The sequence below is a fragment of the Ranitomeya imitator genome, chromosome 1 (genome assembly GCF_032444005.1).
Source record: "Ranitomeya imitator isolate aRanImi1 chromosome 1, aRanImi1.pri, whole genome shotgun sequence".
In the NCBI taxonomy this organism is placed as follows: domain Eukaryota; kingdom Metazoa; phylum Chordata; class Amphibia; order Anura; family Dendrobatidae; genus Ranitomeya; species Ranitomeya imitator.
In genome coordinates, this window is record NC_091282.1 from 1,214,134,021 (window position 1) to 1,214,155,272 (window position 21,252).

The 21,252-nt window shown below is 48.0% G+C and overlaps 1 protein-coding gene across 4 annotated transcripts in view; it reads left to right on the forward strand.

Moving 5' to 3' along the window:
* Nucleotides 1-21,252, forward strand: part of RTKN (rhotekin) — a 149,241-nt gene that overhangs the window by 78,706 nt on the left and 49,283 nt on the right. For all 4 annotated transcript variants that reach the window (XM_069745013.1, XM_069745010.1, XM_069745012.1 and 1 more), the window contains one exon: nucleotides 13,539-13,738. In XM_069745013.1, the coding sequence (XP_069601114.1) occupies nucleotides 13,539-13,738 (200 nt within the window). The remainder of the gene's footprint in view (nucleotides 1-13,538; nucleotides 13,739-21,252) is intronic.

The following is a 21,252-nucleotide window of genomic DNA, read 5'->3' on the forward strand; positions in this document are numbered from 1 at the left end:
CAAATAAAAAATGGCACAAATATTAAAATGAGAAAAATCATCCAATGTTTCATTTCTGAGAGTGGGAAAAGTATGTGAACCTTTAGGATTAGCAGATAAATAAAGCCGGGTGTTTGTAATGAGAAGACAATCAGGTGTGAGTGGGTGACCATTTGTGTTTAAAGAACGAGGATCTATCAAAGTCTCATCTTCACAACATCTTTGTGGAAGTGTCTGAGGGAGGGCACGAACAAAGGAGATTTCTGAGGACCTCAGGAGAGTTCTTTATGCTCATCAGACTGGAATATGTTACAAAACCGTCTCTAAAGAGCTGTCAATCCCCAGTCAGTCCACCATCAGTCACAGATGGTGGAAATTCAAGACTATTATTACTTTCTCCAGGAGCGGTCACCCAACAAGGATCACTCTAAGCCAAAATGGCATAAAAGTCACTGAGGTGACAAAGGAACCTAAGGTCACCACAAAGCAACTTAAGGCCTCTTACATAAGCGATTGTTTTAATGTACAGGAGTCCACCATCAAGGGGACTGAACAACAGTGGTCTGCGTGGCTGACCAAGGAGAAAGCCACAGCTCTCCATTAGAACATTGCTGCCTGCCTTCAGTTTCCTAAAGATCACCCAGAGAAGGTAGAAGACTACTAGTTCAATGTTTTGTGGATGGATGAGACTAAAACAAAGCTTTTGCCCACAAAGGAGAAATGTTCTGTTTAGAGAAAAAATACTGCACCACATCATAAAGAGCTCATATGTCTGAGGAGCCTGGTTGTGGTGGTGTCAGGAAGGATTTTAGCCTTTTCTGCTGCATCTGGGCGAAGACGGCTGCCATCATTGATGCAACAATGATTTGTGGATTTTACAGGAAATTCTAGTGGTAAATATTAGGACCTCTGTCCATCAGCTATGTCTCAGGAGAACATGGGTCATGGAGCAAGACATCAACACAAAGCCGTAAGTCTTCCTACAAGATAGTGGATAAAGAGAAGCTATCGCTATAAAAATGCAGCCGATTGTGAAAATATCTTGTTCTAGAGCAGGAAAAGCTGAGTAGATGGAAATACAGTGGGTATAAAAAGTCTACACACCCCTGATAATAGGCCAGGATTTTGTCATATAAATACCCCAAGAGAAATAATTTCAGAACTTTTCCCTTTTTAACGTCGTCCACAATCTGAAAGATTTCAGTTTGTATTTTGAAGGATTTGTACAAAGGTGGAAAAATAAAAGTAAAATCACGTGGTTGCATAAATCTCTACAACCTTACACTAATATTTTGCTGCAGTCCCTGTGAATTTCTGGCAGCGGTCAGTGTTTCTGGGTTGGGGTCTATCAGCATGGCACATCTGTCAGATAGCGGGGGCATCTTCTGTGTACAGCGCCCTCTTCAGGTCACCACAGCTGGCGGGGACATCTCCTGTGTACAGCGTCCTCTTCAGGTCACCACAGATTGCGGGGACATCTCCTGTGTACAGCGTCCTCTTCAGGTCACCACAGATTGCGGGGACATCTCCTGTGTACGGCGTCCTCTTCAGGTCACCACAGATTGCGGGGACATCTCCTGTGTACAGCGTCCTCTTCAGGTCACCACAGATTGTGGGGACATCTCCTGTGTACAGCGTCCTCTTCAGGTCACCACAGATTGTGGGGACATCTCCTGTGTACAGCGTCCTCTTCAGGTCACCACAGATTGTGGGGCATCTCCTGTGTACAGCACCCTCTTCAGGTCACCACAGATTGCGGGGACATCTCCTGTGTACAGCGTCCTCTTCAGATCACCACAGATTGCTGGGCCTCTCCTTTGTACAGCGCCTTCTTCAGGTCACCACAGATTGCGGGGACATCTCCTGTGTACAGCGTCCTCTTCAGATCACCACAGATTGCTGGGCCTCTCCTGTGTACAGCGTCCTCTTCAGGTCACCACAGATTGCGGGGACATCTCCTGTGTACAGCGTCCTCTTCAGGTCACCACAGATTGCGGGGACATCTCCTGTGTACAGCGTCCTCTTCAGGTCACCACAGATTGCGGGGACATCTCCTGTGTACAGCGCCCTCTTCAGGTCACCACAGATTGCGGGGGCATCTCCTGTGTACAGCGTCCTCTTCAGGTCACCACAGATTGCGGGGCATCTTCTGTGTACAGCGCCCTCTTCAGGACACCACAGATTGCGGGGACATCTCCTGTGTACAGCGTCCTCTTCAGGTCACCACAGATTGCGGGGACATCTGTGTACAGCGTCCTCTTCAGGACACCACAGATTGCGGGGGCATCTCCTGTGTACAGCATCCTCTTCAGGTGACCACAGATTGCGGGGACATCTCCTGTGTACAGCGCCCTCTTCAGGACACCACAGATTGCGGGGACATCTCCTGTGTACAGCGCCCTCTTCAGGTCACCACAGATTGCGGGGGCATCTCCTGTGTACAGCATCCTCTTCAGGTCACCACAGATTGCTGGACATCTCCTGTGTACAGGGCCCTCTTCAGGTCACCACAGATTGCGGGGGCATCTCCTGTGTACAGCGTCCTCTTCAGGTCACCACAGATTGCGGGACATCTCCTGTGTACAGCGCCCTCTTCAGATCACCACAGATTGCGGGGACATCTCCTGTGTACAGCATCCTCTTCAGGTCACCACAGATTGCTGGACATCTCCTGTGTACAGGGCCCTCTTCAGGTCACCACAGATTGCGGGGACGTCTCCTGTGTACAGCGCCCTCTTCAGGTCACCACAGATTGCGGGACATCTCCTGTGTACAGCGTCCTCTTCAGGTCACCACAGATTGCGGGACATCTGTGTACGGCGTCCTCTTCAGGACACCACAGATTGCGGGGACATCTCCTGTGTACAGCGTCCTCTTCAGGTCACCACAGATTGCGGGACATCTCCTGTGTACAGCGTCCTCTTCAGGTCACCACAGATTGCGGGACATCTGTGTACGGCGTCCTCTTCAGGACACCACAGATTGCGGGGACATCTCCTGTGTACAGCGTACTCTTCAGGTCACCACAGATTGCGGGACATCTCCTGTGTACAGGGCCCTCTTCAGGTCACCACAGATTGCGGGGGCATCTCCTGTGTACAGCGTCCTCTTCAGGTCACCACAGATTGCGGGACATCTCCTGTGTACAGCGCCCTCTTCAGGTCACCACATTGCGGGGACATCTCCTGTGTACAGCGTCCTCTTCAGGTCACCACAGATTGCGGGGACATCTCCTGTGTACAGCGTCCTCTTCAGGACACCACAGATAGCGGGGACATCTCCTGTGTACAGCGCCCTCTTCAGGTCACCACAGATTGCGGGGACATCTCCTGTGTACAGCGCCCTCTTCAGGTCACCACAGATTGCGGGGGCATCTCCTGTGTACAGCGCCCTCTTTAGGTCACCACAGATTGCGGGGACATCTCCTGTGTACAGCGTCCTCTTCAGGTCACCACAGATTGCGGAGACATCTCCTGTGTACAGCGCCCTCTTCAGGTCACCACAGATTGCGGGGACATCTCCTCTGTACAGTGCCCTCTTCAGGTCACCACAGATTGCGGGGACATCTCCTGTGTACAGCGCCCTCTTCAGGTCACCACAGATTGCGGAGGCATCTCCTGTGTACAGCGCCCTCTTCATGTCACCACAGATTGTCCCTTGGTTCAGGTCTGTGCTTGGGATTGATCATTCCAGAACCTCCATCTTCTGGAGAAGCCATTCTTTTGCTGATTTCGAGGTTGCTTAGGGTCATTGTCACTGAAAGGTGAAGTTCCTCCTCATCTTCAGCTTTTTACCCTAGGTCGGAAGGTTCTAATGTAAAATTGTCTGATATTTGTTCTGTTTATAAACCCCTCCCCTTTGGCTAACTCCTCAGTTCCAACTGCTGAAAAAGAACCCCCGAGCACAATGCTGTCCCCACCATGCCTCACTGTGGGGATGGGGATCTTCTGCTGATGTGCGGTGTTGACTTTGTTGGAACTATGGCCACAAAGTTCCCCCTTGGTCTCATCAGCCAGCTCATATTTCCAGCTTTTTGCCGATGTGATGGATGGTTTAGCAGAACATATCTAGGTATGAATTTTTACTTGGTAAGAAAAGACTTCCATATTGTCCCCCGACTGCACTGGCCAGAAATATGAATAGTACAGGACACAATCAGGACTGGCCAGAAATTCCTGCAGCTCCTCTAATGTTGCTGTCTGCCTCCAGCACTAATGTTCTTGTCTTTCCTTCATTTGTGTCCAGTTCTTGGTAATGTCCTTGTGGTGCTGGATTTCAGCCCCTTCTTGATGATGTCTTCACAGTGTCCATGATGGATATCGTACCTGGAAATGTTTTTGTCCCTTAGGCCTCTTTCACACTCCCGTCTTTTATCTCCCATCATAATGCGTCATTTTGTGAAAAAAACGCATCCTGCGAATTTGCCCGCAGGATCCTGCATTTTCTCATAGACTTGTATTAGCGACATATGACCACACGTTTCGTCCGTCGCGCACTGGATCCTGCGGAATTTGGCGACACGTTGTCTGGAAAGAAGTACAATGAAACGTTTTTTTGTCTGCGTGGGAAAACGTGCTACGATGGATCCTGCGGCATAAGTCATTGGCTAGAATGGAAGCCTATGGACGCAGGATCCATCGTGGCACGTCGCATGACGGAATCCAGCGCTGGAATCCGTTTTTTTTACACTGAGCATGCTCAGAATCTGTATTTAGTAGCCAATTGGCCAGACTGCCCCAAATCTATATAAACCTGGCCTGTGGCTTCATTCCTCAATGTGCCAGCAAGAAGCCTGCCTGATGGATAGATGCATAGATGGTCACAATCTTTTGCTAGAACTCCTTCCATTTCTGCCACTTGCTCTAAACCCTGTCAAAGATGGGGTGTTAAAACACTCAATATAGAGGTTTCCATAATTTTCCAGTAGCGAATCACTTTTGGGAGACTCCCATTTGTAGACATGGAAAAGGATCCGTCAAAGAAACGGATGGGAAAATGGACAAGACGGATGCAACGGATCCAGTTTTTCGACGGAACCGTCTAGCGTTGCATTTTCGTTTTTCACTATTTTTGACGCATCCATCAATACGTCGCATCGACGCATTGACGGCCGCCTGCCAACGGAAGTGTGAAAGAAGCCTAAGGCTACTTGCGTTTTTAGCAATCCGTCGTTTTGGGCAAAAAACATCCTGCAAATGTGCCCACAGGATGCGTTTTTTGCCCATAGACTTGTATTAGCGATGGATTGCGATGGATGGCCACACGTCGCGTCCATCGTGCAACGGATCTGTCTTGTTTTGGCGGACCGTCACGAAAAAACGTTCAATGTAATGTTTTTTCGTACGTCGTGTCTGCCATTTTCCACTGCGCATACGTGGCCGGAACTCCGCCCCCTCCTCTTTGGACTTCAGAATGGGCAGCGGATGCGTCAAAAAACTGCATCCGCTGCCCATGTCGTGCACAAATTTCACAACGTACGTCGGCTCGACGCTTAGAGACGGACCCATACTGACGCAAGTGTGAAAGTAGCCAACTTTCCACACTGAAATCCTTTGCTATGTTGTCAGCTGTTTAAGGACCAGAGCATTTCAGGAAAATCCTCCTATAGCAGTGACACTTTCTCTGGGGTTAATCAGAGTCGTTGTAATGACGGCAGCAGAGCACTGACTACTGTGCAACATGGGGCAATGTGATCGGCTACAGGGAGTGGAGACATTTGCAAGTTTAGGATGCCTTACTCCACGGAGCTTTCTGCTGTCCCTGGCTCCAGCACACCACCTTATCAGGGCCTGCACATCCATCTGCCCCCTGTCCTGATGCCATCAGATTGGATGGCATTTACATGGTGACGGGCTCCCTTCATAGAAAAATAAAGATGAGGTTCTGCAGCGGCCGGGTCCCCGTTCTGACCTTCATCTCATAGAAAGATTGTGGAAGGTCTAGAAGCGAGAGGTTCGTGGAGAAAACCACCAACATCACAGGTGAAGATGATTTGTCAGGCAGTTATTGGTCAGGAACAGCCTAAAATTTCTCCCTCCGATGTGCAGAAATAATCAGGAATTACCGCAGATGTTTACACGCAGTTATTGCTGCTCAAGGGACTAACAAGATACTGAAGGCAAGGGTGCACTTACTTTTACCATTAGCAAACGAGATAAGAATTCTGATCTTTTGCCTAATTTTATTTGGTTCTTTATCCACTTTAACGACTTGTGGAAAATCTGATGCAGTTTCTGGTGAAATTTATGCAGAAAGATGAAAAGTTCTGACAGGTTCACAAAGTGTCATGCACAGATGTATATAATAGTGACCACGCGGCGTGTATATATATTGTGTGACTATCTCCAGTGGCCATAGCCGATGACAGCAGCGTGGGTGTGATTGGGGTCATAAGCTCATCAGTACCCCAATCTTCATCACTGACAACTTACAGCCTGAGCCCCTCCTCCCTCTCCAACAACTTACAGCCTGAGCCCCTCCGTCCTCTCCAACAACTTACAGCCTGAGCCCCCTCCTCCCTCTCCGACAACTTACAGCCTGAGCCCCTCCGTCCTCTCTAACAACTTACAGCCTAAGCCCCCTCCTCCTTCTCCGACAACTTAGAGCCTGCGTCCCCTTCTCCCTCCAACAACTAAAACCAGGGATTCAAGCTTGAGGAGGCTAATTTGCATATTCCAGGTGCCTTCTGGGAAAAGCGAAGTCTCCCTAAGCTAGAAGATCGTTGGGTACAGCCGGGACCAGCTGCTTGGAAAGCATCGCCAAACCAGGGATTCAAGCTTGAGGAGGCTAATTTGCATATTCCAGGTGCCTTCTGGGAAAAGCGAAGTCTCCCTAAGCTAGAAGATCGTTGGGTACAGCCGGGACCAGCTGCTTGGAAAGCATCGCCAAACCAGGGATTCAAGCTTGAGGAGGCTAATTTGCATATTCCAGGTGCCTTCTGGGAAAAGCGAAGTCTCCCTAAGCTAGAAGATCGTTGGGTACAGCCGGGACCAGCTGCTTGGAAAGCATCGCCAAACCAGGGATTCAAGCTTGAGGAGGCTAATTTGCATATTCCAGGTGCCTTCTGGGAAAAGCGAAGTCTCCCTAAGGTAGAAGATCGTTGGGTACAGCCGGGACCAGCTGCTTGGAAAGCATCGCCAAACCAGGGATTCAAGCTTGAGGAGGCTAATTTGCATATTCCAGGTGCCTTCTGGGAAAAGCGAAGTCTCCCTAAGGTAGAAGATCGTTGGGTACAGCCGGGACCAGCTGCTTGGAAAGCATCGCCAAACCAGGGATTCAAGCTTGAGGAGGCTAATTTGCATATTCCAGGTGCCTTCTGGGAAAAGCGAAGTCTCCCTAAGCTAGAAGATCGTTGGGTACAGCCGGGACCAGCTGCTTGGAAAGCATCGCCAAACCAGGGATTCAAGCTTGAGGAGGCTAATTTGCATATTCCAGGTGCCTTCTGGGAAAAGCGAAGTCTCCCTAAGGTAGAAGATCGTTGGGTACAGCCGGGACCAGCTGCTTGGAAAGCATCGCCAAACCAGGGATTCAAGCTTGAGGAGGCTAATTTGCATATTCCAGGTGCCTTCTGGGAAAAGCGAAGTCTCCCTAAGGTAGAAGATCGTTGGGTACAGCCGGGACCAGCTGCTTGGAAAGCATCGCCAAACCAGGGATTCAAGCTTGAGGAGGCTAATTTGCATATTCCAGGTGCCTTCTGGGAAAAGCGAAGTCTCCCTAAGCTAGAAGATCGTTGGGTACAGCCGGGACCAGCTGCTTGGAAAGCATCGCCAAACCAGGGATTCAAGCTTGAGGAGGCTAATTTGCATATTCCAGGTGCCTTCTGGGAAAAGCGAAGTCTCCCTAAGGTAGAAGATCGTTGGGTACAGCCGGGACCAGCTGCTTGGAAAGCATCGCCAAACCAGGGATTCAAGCTTGAGGAGGCTAATTTGCATATTCCAGGTGCCTTCTGGGAAAAGCGAAGTCTCCCTAAGCTAGAAGATCGTTGGGTACAGCCGGGACCAGCTGCTTGGAAAGCATCGCCAAACCAGGGATTCAAGCTTGAGGAGGCTAATTTGCATATTCCAGGTGCCTTCTGGGAAAAGCGAAGTCTCCCTAAGCTAGAAGATCGTTGGGTACAGCCGGGACCAGCTGCTTGGAAAGCATCGCCAAACCAGGGATTCAAGCTTGAGGAGGCTAATTTGCATATTCCAGGTGCCTTCTGGGAAAAGCGAAGTCTCCCTAAGCTAGAAGATCGTTGGGTACAGCCGGGACCAGCTGCTTGGAAAGCATCGCCAAACCAGGGATTCAAGCTTGAGGAGGCTAATTTGCATATTCCAGGTGCCTTCTGGGAAAAGCGAAGTCTCCCTAAGGTAGAAGATCGTTGGGTACAGCCGGGACCAGCTGCTTGGAAAGCATCACCAAACCGCGCGCCTTATGGCGCGCGAATTTTTGCCTGTAGGATATTATTGCAAGAGAGCTTGGCTGAGTAGATTACACAAGAAGGAAAACACACAGCAAGTCAGCAGGATCTAGGAGCAACATGGCAGATGTGACAACCTACATGGTGAGCTGCAGCATGTGCTACATGTTCACAGACCGACCAGAAGAAGAATCAAATTTCACCTGTCAGAAGTGTAGACTAGTGGCCCTTTTAGAAGAAAAGGTGCGGGGTCTGGAAGAAAGAATAGCAACTTTGAAACTCATCAAAGAGAATGAAGACTTTCTAGACAGAACAGAAGCATCTCTACTGGTCACAGAAGGTGAAAAAAGTGTCAGAGAACCTCCAAAAGCAGATGAGTGGAAACATGTGACCAAAAGAAGCAAGAAGACCATGGAGAAATCACCAACCACACAACTGAAGAACCGATATCAAATCTTTGTAGAGGATGAAGATGGCACACCTAAGGATGAAGCAATACCAGCAAGCAAAAAAGAAAAGGGCACACAGCAACAAGTGACAGCAAAAAGTACAGCCAAGAAGCAACGAAGAGTGGTGGTGGTGGGAGACTCACTACTGAGAGGCACCGAAGCAGCCATCTGCAGACCGGACATAACTGCAAGAGAAGTATGCTGCCTTCCAGGTGCGATGATCAAGGATGTGACCGATAGGATACCAAAGCTCTTCAGCTCCAAGGACGTCCACCCATTTCTTCTGATACATGTTGGCACCAATGACACAGCAAGGAAGGACCTACCGACAATCTGCAAAGACTTTGAAGAGTTGGGGAAGAAAGTAAAGGAACTGGATGCACAGGTAGTTTTTTCTTCTATCCTTCCAGTAGACGGGCATGGCACCAGGAGATGGAACAGGATCCTTGATGCAAACAACTGGCTAAGACGATGGTGCAGACAACAAGGATTCGGATTCCTGGACCACGGTGTGAATTACTGGTACGATGGGCTCCTCGCCAGAGATGGACTACACCTCAACAAACCTGGGAAACACACATTCGCCAGAAGACTCGCTACACTCATCAGGAGGGCGTTAAACTAGAAGAAGAGGGGACGGGAAGAAAAACATTAGACTTGAACAAAGAAGACCCAGGAAAACATACTCAGATGGGAGGTAAGAACATTTCTAAAACAATCCACAGCGAGGAGATTGGAACAAAACAAAATCCTCTAAACTGCATGCTCGCAAACGCCAGAAGCCTGACAAACAAGATGGAAGAACTAGAAGCAGAAATATCTACAGGTAACTTTGACATAGTGGGAATAACCGAGACATGGTTAGATGAAAGCTATGACTGGGCAGTTAACTTACAGGGTTACAGTCTGTTTAGAAAGGATCGTAAAAATCGGAGAGGAGGAGGGGTTTGTCTCTATGTAAAGTCTTGTCTAAAGTCCACTTTAAGGGAGGATATTAGCGAAGGAAATGAGGATGTCGAGTCCATATAGGTCGAAATTCATGGAGGGAAAAATGGTAACAAAATTCTCATTGGGGTCTGTTACAAACCCCCAAATATAACAGAAACCATGGAAAGTCTACTTCTAAAGCAGATAGATGAAGCTGCAACCCATAATGAGGTCCTGGTTATGGGGGACTTTAACTACCCGGATATTAACTGGGAAACAGAAACCTGTGAAACCCATAAAGGCAACAGGTTTCTGCTAATAACCAAGAAAAATTATCTTTCACAATTGGTGCAGAATCCAACCAGAGGAGCAGCACTTTTAGACCTAATACTATCTAATAGACCTGACAGAATAACAAATCTGCAGGTGGTCGGGCATCTAGGAAATAGCGACCACAATATTGTACAGTTTCACCTGTCTTTCACTAGGGGGACTTGTCAGGGAGTCACAAAAACACTGAACTTTAGGAAGGCAAAGTTTGACCAGCTTAGAGATGCCCTTAATCTGGTAGACTGGGACAATATCCTCAGAAATAAGAATACAGATAATAAATGGGAAATGTTTAAGAACATCCTAAATAGGCAGTGTAAGCGGTTTATACCTTGTGGGAATAAAAGGACTAGAAATAGGAAAAACCCAATGTGGCTAAACAAAGAAGTAAGACAGGCAATTAACAGTAAAAAGAAAGCATTTGCACTACTAAAGCAGGATGGCACCATTGAAGCTCTAAAAAACTATAGGGAGAAAAATACTTTATCTAAAAAACTAATTAAAGCTGCCAAAAAGGAAACAGAGAAGCACATTGCTAAGGAGAGTAAAACTAATCCCAAACTGTTCTTCAACTATATCAATAGTAAAAGAATAAAAACTGAAAATGTAGGCCCATTAAAAAATAATGAGGAAAGAATGGTTGTAGATGACGAGGAAAAAGCTAACATATTAAACACCTTCTTCTCCACGGTATTCACGGTGGAAAATGAAATGCTAGGTGAAATCCCAAGAAACAATGAAAACCCTATATTAAGGGTCACCAATCTAACCCAAGAAGAGGTGCGAAATCGGCTAAATAAGATTAAAATAGATAAATCTCCGGGTCCGGATGGCATACACCCACGAGTACTAAGAGAACTAAGTAATGTAATAGATAAACCATTATTTCTTATTTTTAGGGACTCTATAGCGACAGGATCTGTTCCGCAGGACTGGCGCATAGCAAATGTGGTGCCAATATTCAAAAAGGGCTCTAAAAGTGAACCTGGAAATTATAGGCCAGTAAGTCTAACCTCTATTGTTGGTAAAATATTTGAAGGGTTTCTGAGGGATGTTATTCTGGATTATCTCAATGAGAATAACTGTTTAACTCCATATCAGCATGGGTTTATGAGAAATCGCTCCTGTCAAACCAATCTAATCAGTTTTTATGAAGAGGTAAGCTATAGGCTGGACCACGGTGAGTCATTGGACGTGGTATATCTCGATTTTTCCAAAGCGTTTGATACCGTGCCGCACAAGAGGTTGGTACACAAAATGAGAATGCTTGGTCTGGGGGAAAATGTGTGTAAATGGGTTAGTAACTGGCTTAGTGATAGAAAGCAGAGGGTGGTTATAAATGGTATAGTCTCTAACTGGGTCGCTGTGACCAGTGGGGTACCGCAGGGGTCAGTATTGGGACCTGTTCTCTTCAACATATTCATTAATGATCTGGTAGAAGGTTTACACAGTAAAATATTGATATTTGCAGATGATACAAAACTATGTAAAGCAGTTAATACAAGAGAAGATAGTATTCTGCTACAGATGGATCTGGATAAGTTGGAAACTTGGGCTGAAAGGTGGCAGATGAGGTTTAACAATGATAAATGTAAGGTTATACACATGGGAAGAAGGAATCAATGTCACCATTACACACTGAATGGGAAACCACTGGGTAAATCTGACAGGGAGAAGGACTTGGGGATCCTAGTTAATGATAAACTTACCTGGAGCAGCCAGTGCCAGGCAGCAGCTGCCAAGGCAAACAGGATCATGGGGTGCATTAAAAGAGGTCTGGATACACATGATGAGAGCATTATACTGCCTCTGTACAAATCCCTAGTTAGACCGCACATGGAGTACTGTGTCCAGTTTTGGGCACCGGTGCTCAGGAAGGATATAATGGAACTAGAGAGAGTACAAAGGAGGGCAACAAAATTAATAAAGGGGATGGGAGAACTACAATACCCAGATAGATTAGCGAAATTAGGATTATTTAGTCTAGAAAAAAGACGACTGAGGGGCGATCTAATAACCATGTATAAGTATATAAGGGGACAATACAAATATCTCGCTGAGGATCTGTTTATACCAAGGAAGGTGACGGGCACAAGGGGGCATTCTTTGCGTCTGGAGGAGAGAAGGTTTTTCCACCAACATAGAAGAGGGTTCTTTACTGTTAGGGCCGTGAGAATCTGGAATTGCTTGCCTGAGGAGGTGGTGATGGCGAACTCAGTCGAGGGGTTCAAGAGAGGCCTGGATGTCTTCCTGGAGCAGAACAATATTGTATCATACAATTATTAGGTTCTGTAGAAGGACGTAGATCTGGGGATTTATTATGATGGAATATAGGCTGAACTGGATGGACAAATGTCTTTTTTCGGCCTTACTAACTATGTTACTATGTTACTATGTAACTTACAGCCTGTGTCCCTTCCTCCCTCTCCAACAACTTACAGCCTGTGTCCCCTCTTCCTCCTCCCTCTCCGACAACTTACAGCCTGCGTCCCCTCCTCCCTCTCCGACAACTTACAGCCTGCGTTCTCCTCTCCCTCCAACAACTTACAGCCTGCGTTCTCCTCTCCCTCCAACAACTTACAGCCTGAGCCCCCACCGTCCTCTCTGACCACTTACAGCCTGAGCCCCTCCATCCTCTCTGACCACTTACAGCCTGAGCCCCTCCATCCTCTCTGACCACTTACAGCCTGAGCCCCTCCGTCCTCTCTGACCACTTACAACCTAAGCCCCTCCATCCTCTCTGACCACTTACAGGGGTCACATAGGGGTTTCTGGAAACACTGGAGTATCAGGAATGGTGGGATCAGACCTATGTAATGTGCTAGCAAAAGGGCTGGAGGATGTCCATGACTCACGCATGGACATGTGTTCCTGTCTACGGTGCCGGTCTGTGGCCAGGAGAGGGGGGTGTGTGGCCAGGAGAGGCGAGTGTGTGGCCAGGAGAGGCGAGTGTGTGGCCAGGAGAGGCGGGTGCGTGGCCAGGAGAGGCGGGTGCGTGGCCAGGAGGGGCGGGTGCGTGGCCAGGAGAGGCGAGTGCGTGGCCAGGAGAGGCGGGTGCGTGGCCAGGAGAGGCGGGTGCGTGGCCAGGAGGGGCGGGTACGTGGCCAGGAGAGGCGAGTGCGTGGCCAGGAGAGTCGGGTGCGTGGCCGGGAGAGGCAGGTGCGTGGCCGGGAGAGGCGGGTGCGTGGCCGGGAGAGGCGGGTGCGTGGCCGGGAGAGGTGGGTGCGTGGCCTGGAGAGGCGGGTGTGTGGCAAGGGGGCTGATAGTCATTGGTAGTGGGGCACAAGTCTTTTACCTGGGGATGAGTGTCTGTGTCTGGGGGATGCCATCTGAGGTGGGTATGAATGTGTGGCTGGAGGCGCTAGTCTGTGGCCGGGGGTGGGCGAGTGTGTGGCCAGGGCACGGGTACATGGCGCCATGCATACTTCTCTGATGCCCACTGTGCTTTCTTACAGGACACCGACATCCAGAAACGCATCGACCATGAGGTCCGGATCCGTGAGGGAGCGGTGAAGCTTCTGGGAGCCTGTACTCAGAAAGAGCAAGCTCTGGAGGCAGCCAAGAGTCTGCTGGTCTGCAACAGCCGCATCATGACCTACCTATCTGAGCTGCAGCATCGCAAGGAGGAGCAGGTCCTACAACACAGCGCACGCAGGTAAGGGAGGACCCGTACGGGTGACTTCCGCTCCTAAGTATTACATATGGACGCCCTCCAGTAAAGTACAGTCATGGCTGAAAGTGTTGGCAACCCTGAAACTGTTCCAGAAAATGAAGTATTTCTCCCAGTAAATTATTGCAATCCCCATGTTTTGTTATACACAGGTTTATTTCCTTTATGTGTATTGGAACAACACAAAAAGAATAGAAAATATATGGCAAATTGGATATAGTTTAACGCAAAACCCCAAAAATGGGCCAGACAAAACTCTTGATGCCTGTGAAAATCTGAGGTTGTGGGTTGTAATCATCTAGTCAGGTTAACAATGCAACTATTTTTTGTTCCTTATGTCCATGGTATTATAGCAATTCCGGGTTGATGGTCACCAATGCAGTGTCCCCAGTCCACAAGATCCCATCCTGGGGCCGATAGTTCTACTGCCCCTGTGCCAAGCTATAGCCACTGCCTCACAACTCTTGGTTGGCTCCCAGCTTTTGTATCTCCCGCTGGTATAATCTACAGTCACAGCATCTAAAGATAGGTGGAGGTATCTACCTCAGGCCTCAACTCCTGGGACTGCATGTGAGACCCCCTGTGATGACAGCTCCGCTGGGTCTACTATCCCCATCCATTCAGTGGGATTAGTGCCTAAAGAACAATGGCTGTAAAACCTGTCTATTTATAATGACCACGGACAAGATAAAGACCCCAATTCACATCAGGACTAAAAGATCCAAGGAACTTTCAGCTGCGTCACTTCTAATGTGGTGTACCTAATTATTTGTACTAAATGTCCGAACCCATGCAGGTGAGAGGAGTCTCCTCTCAAACTAGATTGCCTGTGGTTCACCGTGGGACGGGGGCTTGATTTTTCAGTTGTCTGACTGATCATTACATCAATGTCTGCCCAGCTCACGCCAAAGTATATACATCATCAGAAAAGCCGCGTTCCCCTGGTCGTGAGGATGGAGGCGACCAGTTTGTGTACATTTTCTCCACCTTCACGTCTCAGTTTTCCATTTCACCTGAAGTGGCGGTGGGTGGGGAGACGGAGACTGTACCGATTCTTGTGGATAGTGGAGCTGGGGGTCAATTTGGTGGATTCTCGCTTTGGTCTGATTGGTAGGACGCTAGCGAGACCCATTTCCATTCACGCAATTGAATCTGTTCCTCTCAGCCAGAGGAGTTCGACCCAAGTCGTAGACATTATTAACTTGCGCATAGGACCTCTTCATGAATAGTCCCTGTCGTGCTATGTCTAGGATGGTATGCCAAGTCCAATCGTCTTAGGCCTTCCCTGGCTGAAGAGATACAATCCGGTCATAGATTGGCGGTCCAGAGAAGTAGTTAGTTGGGACAAGTCTTCTAAAGTCTGTTGCCCGGGAGCTACGGTCTCTTCCATCCTTCTACCACTTCTTCTCTGGTGGATGCAGCTAAGGTGCTACCATTGAATAGGGGGCAAGACTCTACCCTCACCTCAGGTAAACTCTGAGTCTCGGTGTCCTCTCGGGAGGAGGGATAGATGGAAGGTGGTGGTTCCCCCTGAATATCCTGAGGGTATTTATTTGGGGACACGGGAGGGGGACGCCTCTGTTGTCTGTTCCTCAAAGAGATTACCATCCTTTGGCAAATGTACGCATGGAAATAAACGTTCAGATCTGGACTGTATGTAGCCTACGTTATTTCAGTCATCATCGTGCTGCATTTTCCGTAAACCTGGGGATCAGGTGACTGTGGGGTTAATCCTGTTGGGTTGAGGCGTCCTTAAAAAAAAGAACACAGTATCTACAGTCAGATATGGTGAAGGGTCACATGTTATGGAGATGTTTTGCTGCCTCTGGCACTGGTTGCTTTGACTGTGTACAATAGTACGTGTGCAGTGATTTTTTTGAACTATTGTTTATGGGACTATTGGCCCCTTTCACTAGCACCGCCATTCTAACCTTTAAGTTGAGGGCTTAGCCATCATATCCTTTGACTGTGTACAAGGCATAATGAAATCTGAAGTGTTGTGAATTCTGTGGCAGAGCTCCCTCCTGTGGTCACAAGTGGTACTTCGGCTGGTTCTCTCTGTGAGCTTCCGTTGGTGGAGGAAAGTGGTACTGCGGCTTCTGAGTTTCCTTCCTCAGGTGATGTAGTGAAGTCGTTAGGTGCTGCTCTATTTAACTCCACCTAGTGCTTTGATCCTGGCCTCCAGTCAATGTTCTAGTATTGGACCTGTTTCCTCTTGGATCGTTCCTGTGGCCTGCTGCTCTGCATAGCTAAGTTCCTCTTTGCTATTTGTTTGCTGTTTTTTTCTGTCCAGCTTGTCAATTTGTTTTTTTCTGCTTGCTGGAAGCTCTGGGACGCAGAGGGTGTACCTCCGTGCCGTTAGTTCGGTACGGAGGGTCTTTTTGCCCCCTTTGCGTGGTTTTTGTAGGGTTTTGTGTTGACCGCAAAGTTACCTTTCCTATCCTCGCTCTGTTCAGAAAGTTGGGCCTCACTTTGCTAAATCTATTTCATCTCTACGTTTGTCTTTTCGTCTTAACTCACAGTCATTATATGTGGGGGCTGCCTTTTCCTTTGGGGTATTTCTCTGAGGCAAGGTAGGCTTATTTTCTATCTTCAGGCTAGCTAGTTTCTCAGGCCGTGCCGAGTTGCATAGGGAGCGTTAGGCGCAATCCACGGCTGCCTCTAGTGTGGTTTGAGAGGATTAGGGATTGCGGTCAACAGAGTTCCCACGTCTCAGAGCTTGTTCTTGTTTTTTGGGTTATTGCCAGGTCACTGTATGTGCGCTGACCTCTATGCCATTGTGGTACTGAATTACCTTTCATAACAGTACTGGAGGCCCAAAGTACTAATGATTCCCAATAGAGGGAAAAAAGAAGTTCTGAGACCATTTTTTTTTCTTTGCACTGTGTTTTGCCTTTTTTTTCCCCTAGACATTTGGGTGGTTCAGGACACAGGTGTAGCAATGGACATTAAAGGTCTGTCTTCATGTGTGGATCAGCTCACGGCAAGAGTACAAAGTATTCAAGACTTTGTGGTTCAGAATTCTATGTTAGAACCGAGAATCCCTATTCCTGATTTGTTTTTTGGAGATAGAACTAAATTTCTGAGTTTCAAAAATAATTGCAAACTATTTCTGGCTTTGAACCCTCGCTCCTCTGGTGACCCAGTTCAACAAGTTAGGATCGTTATTTCTTTTTTGCGTGGCGACCCTCAGGACTGGGCATTTTCCCTTGCGTCAGGAGATCCTGCATTAAGTAATATCGATGCATTTTTCCTGGCGCTCGGATTGCTATACGATGAGCCTAATTCTGAGGATCAGGCAGAGAAGAATTTGCTGGCTCTGTGTCAGGGTCAGGATGAAATAGAGGTATATTGTCAGAAATTTAGAAAGTGGTCCGTACTCACTCAGTGGAATGAAGGTGCGCTCGCAGCTATTTTCAGAAAAGGTCTCTCTGAAGCCCTTAAGGATGTCATGGTGGGATTTCCTATGCCTGCTGGTCTGAATGAGTCTATGTCTTTGGCCATTCAGATCGGTCGATGCTTGCGCGAGCGTAAATCTGTGCACCATTTGGCGGTATTACCTGAGCTTAAACCTGAGCCTAAGCAGTGCGATAGGACTTTGACCAGAGTTGAACGGCAAGAACACAGACGTCTGAATGGGCTGTGTTTCTACTGTGGTGATTCCACTCATGCTATCTCTGATTGTCCTAAGCGCACTAAGCGGTTCGCTAGGTCTGCCACCATTGGTACGGTACAGTCAAAATTTCTCTGTCTGTTACCTTGATCTGCTCTTTGTCATCGTATTCTGTCATGGCATTTGTGGACTCAGGCGCTGCTCTGAATTTGATGGACTTGGAGTATGCTAGGCGTTGTGGGTTTTTCTTGGAGCCCTTGCAGTGTCCTATTCCATTGAGAGGAATTGATGCTACGCCTTTGGCCAAGAATAAGCCTCAGTACTGGACCCAGCTGACCATGTGCATGGCTCCTGCACATCAGGAGGTTATTCGCTTTCTGGTGTTGCATAATCTGCATGATGTGGTCGTGTTGGGGTTGCCATGGCTACAAGTCCATAATCCAGTATTAGATTGGAAATCCATGTCTGTGTCCAGCTGGGGTTGTCAGGGGGTACATGGTGATGTCCCATTTCTGACTATTTCGTCATCCACCCCTTCTGAAGTTCCTGAGTTCTTGTCTGATTACCGGGATTTATTTGATGAGCCCAAGTCCGATGCCCTACCTCCGCATAGGGATTGTGATTGTGCTATCGATTTGATTCCTGGTAGTAAATTCCCAAAAGGTCGACTGTTTAATTTATCTGTGCCTGAGCACGCCGCTATGCGGAGTTATGTGAAGGAGTCTTTGGAGAAGGGGCATATTCGCCCGTCATCGTCGCCATTAGGAGCAGGGTTCTTTTTTGTAGCCAAGAAGGATGGTTCACTGAGACCTTGTATAGATTACCGCCTTCTAAATAAGATCACGGTTAAATTTCAGTACCCCTTGCCATTGTTATCTGATTTGTTTGCTCGGATTAAGGGGGCTAGTTGGTTCACCAAGATAGATCTTCGTGGTGCGTATAATCTTGTGCGAATTAAGCGTGGCGATGAGTGGAAAACTGCATTTAATACGCCCGAGGGCCATTTTGAGTATCTAGTAATGCCATTCGGACTTGCCAATGCTCCATCAGTGTTTCAGTCCTTTATGCATGACATCTTCCGAGAGTACCTGGATAAATTCCTGATTGTGTACTTAGATGACATTTTGATCTTCTCGGATGATTGGGAGTCTCATGTGAAGCAGGTCAGAACGGTGTTTCAGGTCCTGCGTGCTAATTCTTTGTTTGTGAAGGGATCTAAGTGTCTCTGGTGTCCAGAAGGTTTCATTTTTGGGGTTCATCTTTTCCACTTCTACTATCGAGATGGACCCTGTTAAGGTCCAAGCCATCCATAATTGGACTCTGAAAAGTCTGCAAAAGTTCCTGGGCTTTGCTAATTTTTATCGTCGCTTCATCTGCAATTTTTCTAGTATTGCTAAACCATTGACCGATTTGACCAAGAAAGGTGCTGATTTGGTCAATTGGTCTTCTGCTGCGGTGGAAGCTTTTCAAGAGTTGAAGCGTCGTTTTTCTTCTGCCCCTGTGTTGTGTCAACCAGATGTTTCGCTTCCGTTCCAGGTCGAGGTTGATGCTTCTGAGATTGGAGCAGGGGCTGTTTTGTCGCAGAGAAGTTCTGATTGCTCGGTGATGAAACCATGCGCCTTCTTTTCCAGGAAGTTTTCGCCTGCTGAGCGAAATTATGATGTGGGCAATCGTGAGTTGCTGGCCATGAAGTGGGCATTCGAGGAGTGGCGTCATTGGCTTGAAGGAGCTAAGCATCGCGTGGTAGTCTTGACTGATCATAAGAACTTGACTTATCTCGAGTCCGCCAAGCGGTTGAATCCTAGACAAGCTCGTTGGTCGTTGTTTTTTGCCCGTTTTGACTTTGTGATTTCATACCTTCCGGGCTCTAAAAATGTGAAGGCGGATGCTCTGTCTAGGAGTTTTGTGCCCGACTCTCCGAGTGTATCTGAGCCGGCGGGTATCCTCAAAGAGGGAGTAATTGTGTCTGCCATCTCCCCTGATTTGCGGCGGGTGCTGCAAAAATTTCAGGCTAATAAACCTGATCGTTGCCCAGCGGAGAAACTGTTTGTCCCTGATAGGTGGACGAATAAAGTTATCTCTGAGGTTCATTGTTCGGTGTTGGCTGGTCATCCTGGAATCTTTGGTACCAGAGAGTTAGTGGCTAGATCCTTTTGGTGGCCATCTCTGTCGCGGGATGTGCGTACTTTTGTGCAGTCCTGTGGGATTTGTGCTCGGGCTAAGCCCTGCTGTTCTCGTGCCAGTGGGTTGCTTTTGCCCTTGCCGGTCCCGAAGAGGCCTTGGACACATATCTCTATGGATTTTATTTCAGATCTTCCCGTCTCTCAAAAGATGTAAGTCATTTGGGTGGTCTGTGATCGCTTCTCTAAGATGGTCCATTTGGTACCCTTGTCTAAATTGCCTTCCTCCTCTGATTTGGTGCCATTGTTTTTCCAGCATGTGGTTCGTTTACATGGCATTCCAGAGAATATCGTTTCTGACAGAGGTTCCCAGTTTGTTTCGAGGTTTTGGCGAGCCTTTTGTGGTAGGATGGGCATTGACTTGTCTTTTTCCTCGGCTTTCCATCCTCAGACTAATGGCCAGACCGAACGAACCAATCAGACCTTGGAAACATATCTGAGATGCTTTGTTTCTGCTGATCAGGATGACTGGGTGTCCTTTTTGCCTTTGGCTGAGTTCGCCCTTAATAATCGGGCCAGCTCGGCTACCTTGGTTTCACCGTTTTTCTGCAACTCTGGGTTCCATCCTCGTTTCTCTTCAGGGCAGGTTGAGTCTTCGGACTGTCCTGGTGTGGATACTGTGGTGGACAGGTTGCAGCAGATTTGGACTCATGTAGTGGACAATTTGACTTTGTCCCAGGAGAAGGCTCAACGTTTCGCTAATCGCAGACGCTGTGTGGGTCCCCGACTTCGGGTTGGGGACTTGGTTTGGTTATCTTCTCGTCATATTCCTATGAAGGTTTCCTCTCCTAAGTTTAAACCTCGTTTTATTGGTCCGTATAGGATTTCTGAGGTTCTTAATCCTGTGTCTTTTCGTCTGACCCTTCCAGATTCTTTTTCCATACATAACGTATTCCATAGGTCATTGTTGCGGAGATACGTGGCACCTATGGTTCCATCTGTTGATCCTCCTGCCCCGGTTTTGGTGGAGGGGGAGTTGGAGTATATTGTGGAGAAGATTTTGGATTCTCGTGTTTCAAGGCGGAAACTCCAGTGTCTGGTTAAGTGGAAGGGTTATGCTCAGGAAGATAATTCCTGGGTCTTTGCCTCTGATGTCCATGCTCCCGATCTTGTTCGTGCCTTTCATATGGCTCATCCTGGTCGTCCTGGGAGCTCTGGTGAGGGTTCGGTGACCCCTCCTCAAGGGGGGGTACTGTTGTGAATTCTGTGGCAGAGCTCCCTCCTGTGGTCACAAGTGGTACTTCGGCTGGTTCTCTCTGTGAGCTTCCGTTGGTGGAGGAAAGTGGTACTGCGGCTTCTGAGTTTCCTTCCTCAGGTGATGTGGTGAAGTCGTTAGGTGCTGCTCTATTTAACTCCACCTAGTGCTTTGATCCTGGCCTCCAGTCAATGTTCTAGTATTGGACCTGTTTCCTCCTGGATCGTTCCTGTGGCCTGCTGCTCTGCATAGCTAAGTTCCTCTTTGCTATTTGTTTGCTGTTTTTTTCTGTCCAGCTTGTCAATTTGTTTTTTTCTGCTTGCTGGAAGCTCTGGGACGCAGAGGGTGTACCTCCGTGCCGTTAGTTCGGTACGGAGGGTCTTTTTGCCCCCTTTGCGTGGTTTTTGTAGGGTTTTGTGTTGACCGCAAAGTTACCTTTCCTATCCTCGCTCTGTTCAGAAAGTTGGGCCTCACTTTGCTAAATCTATTTCATCTCTACGTTTGTCTTTTC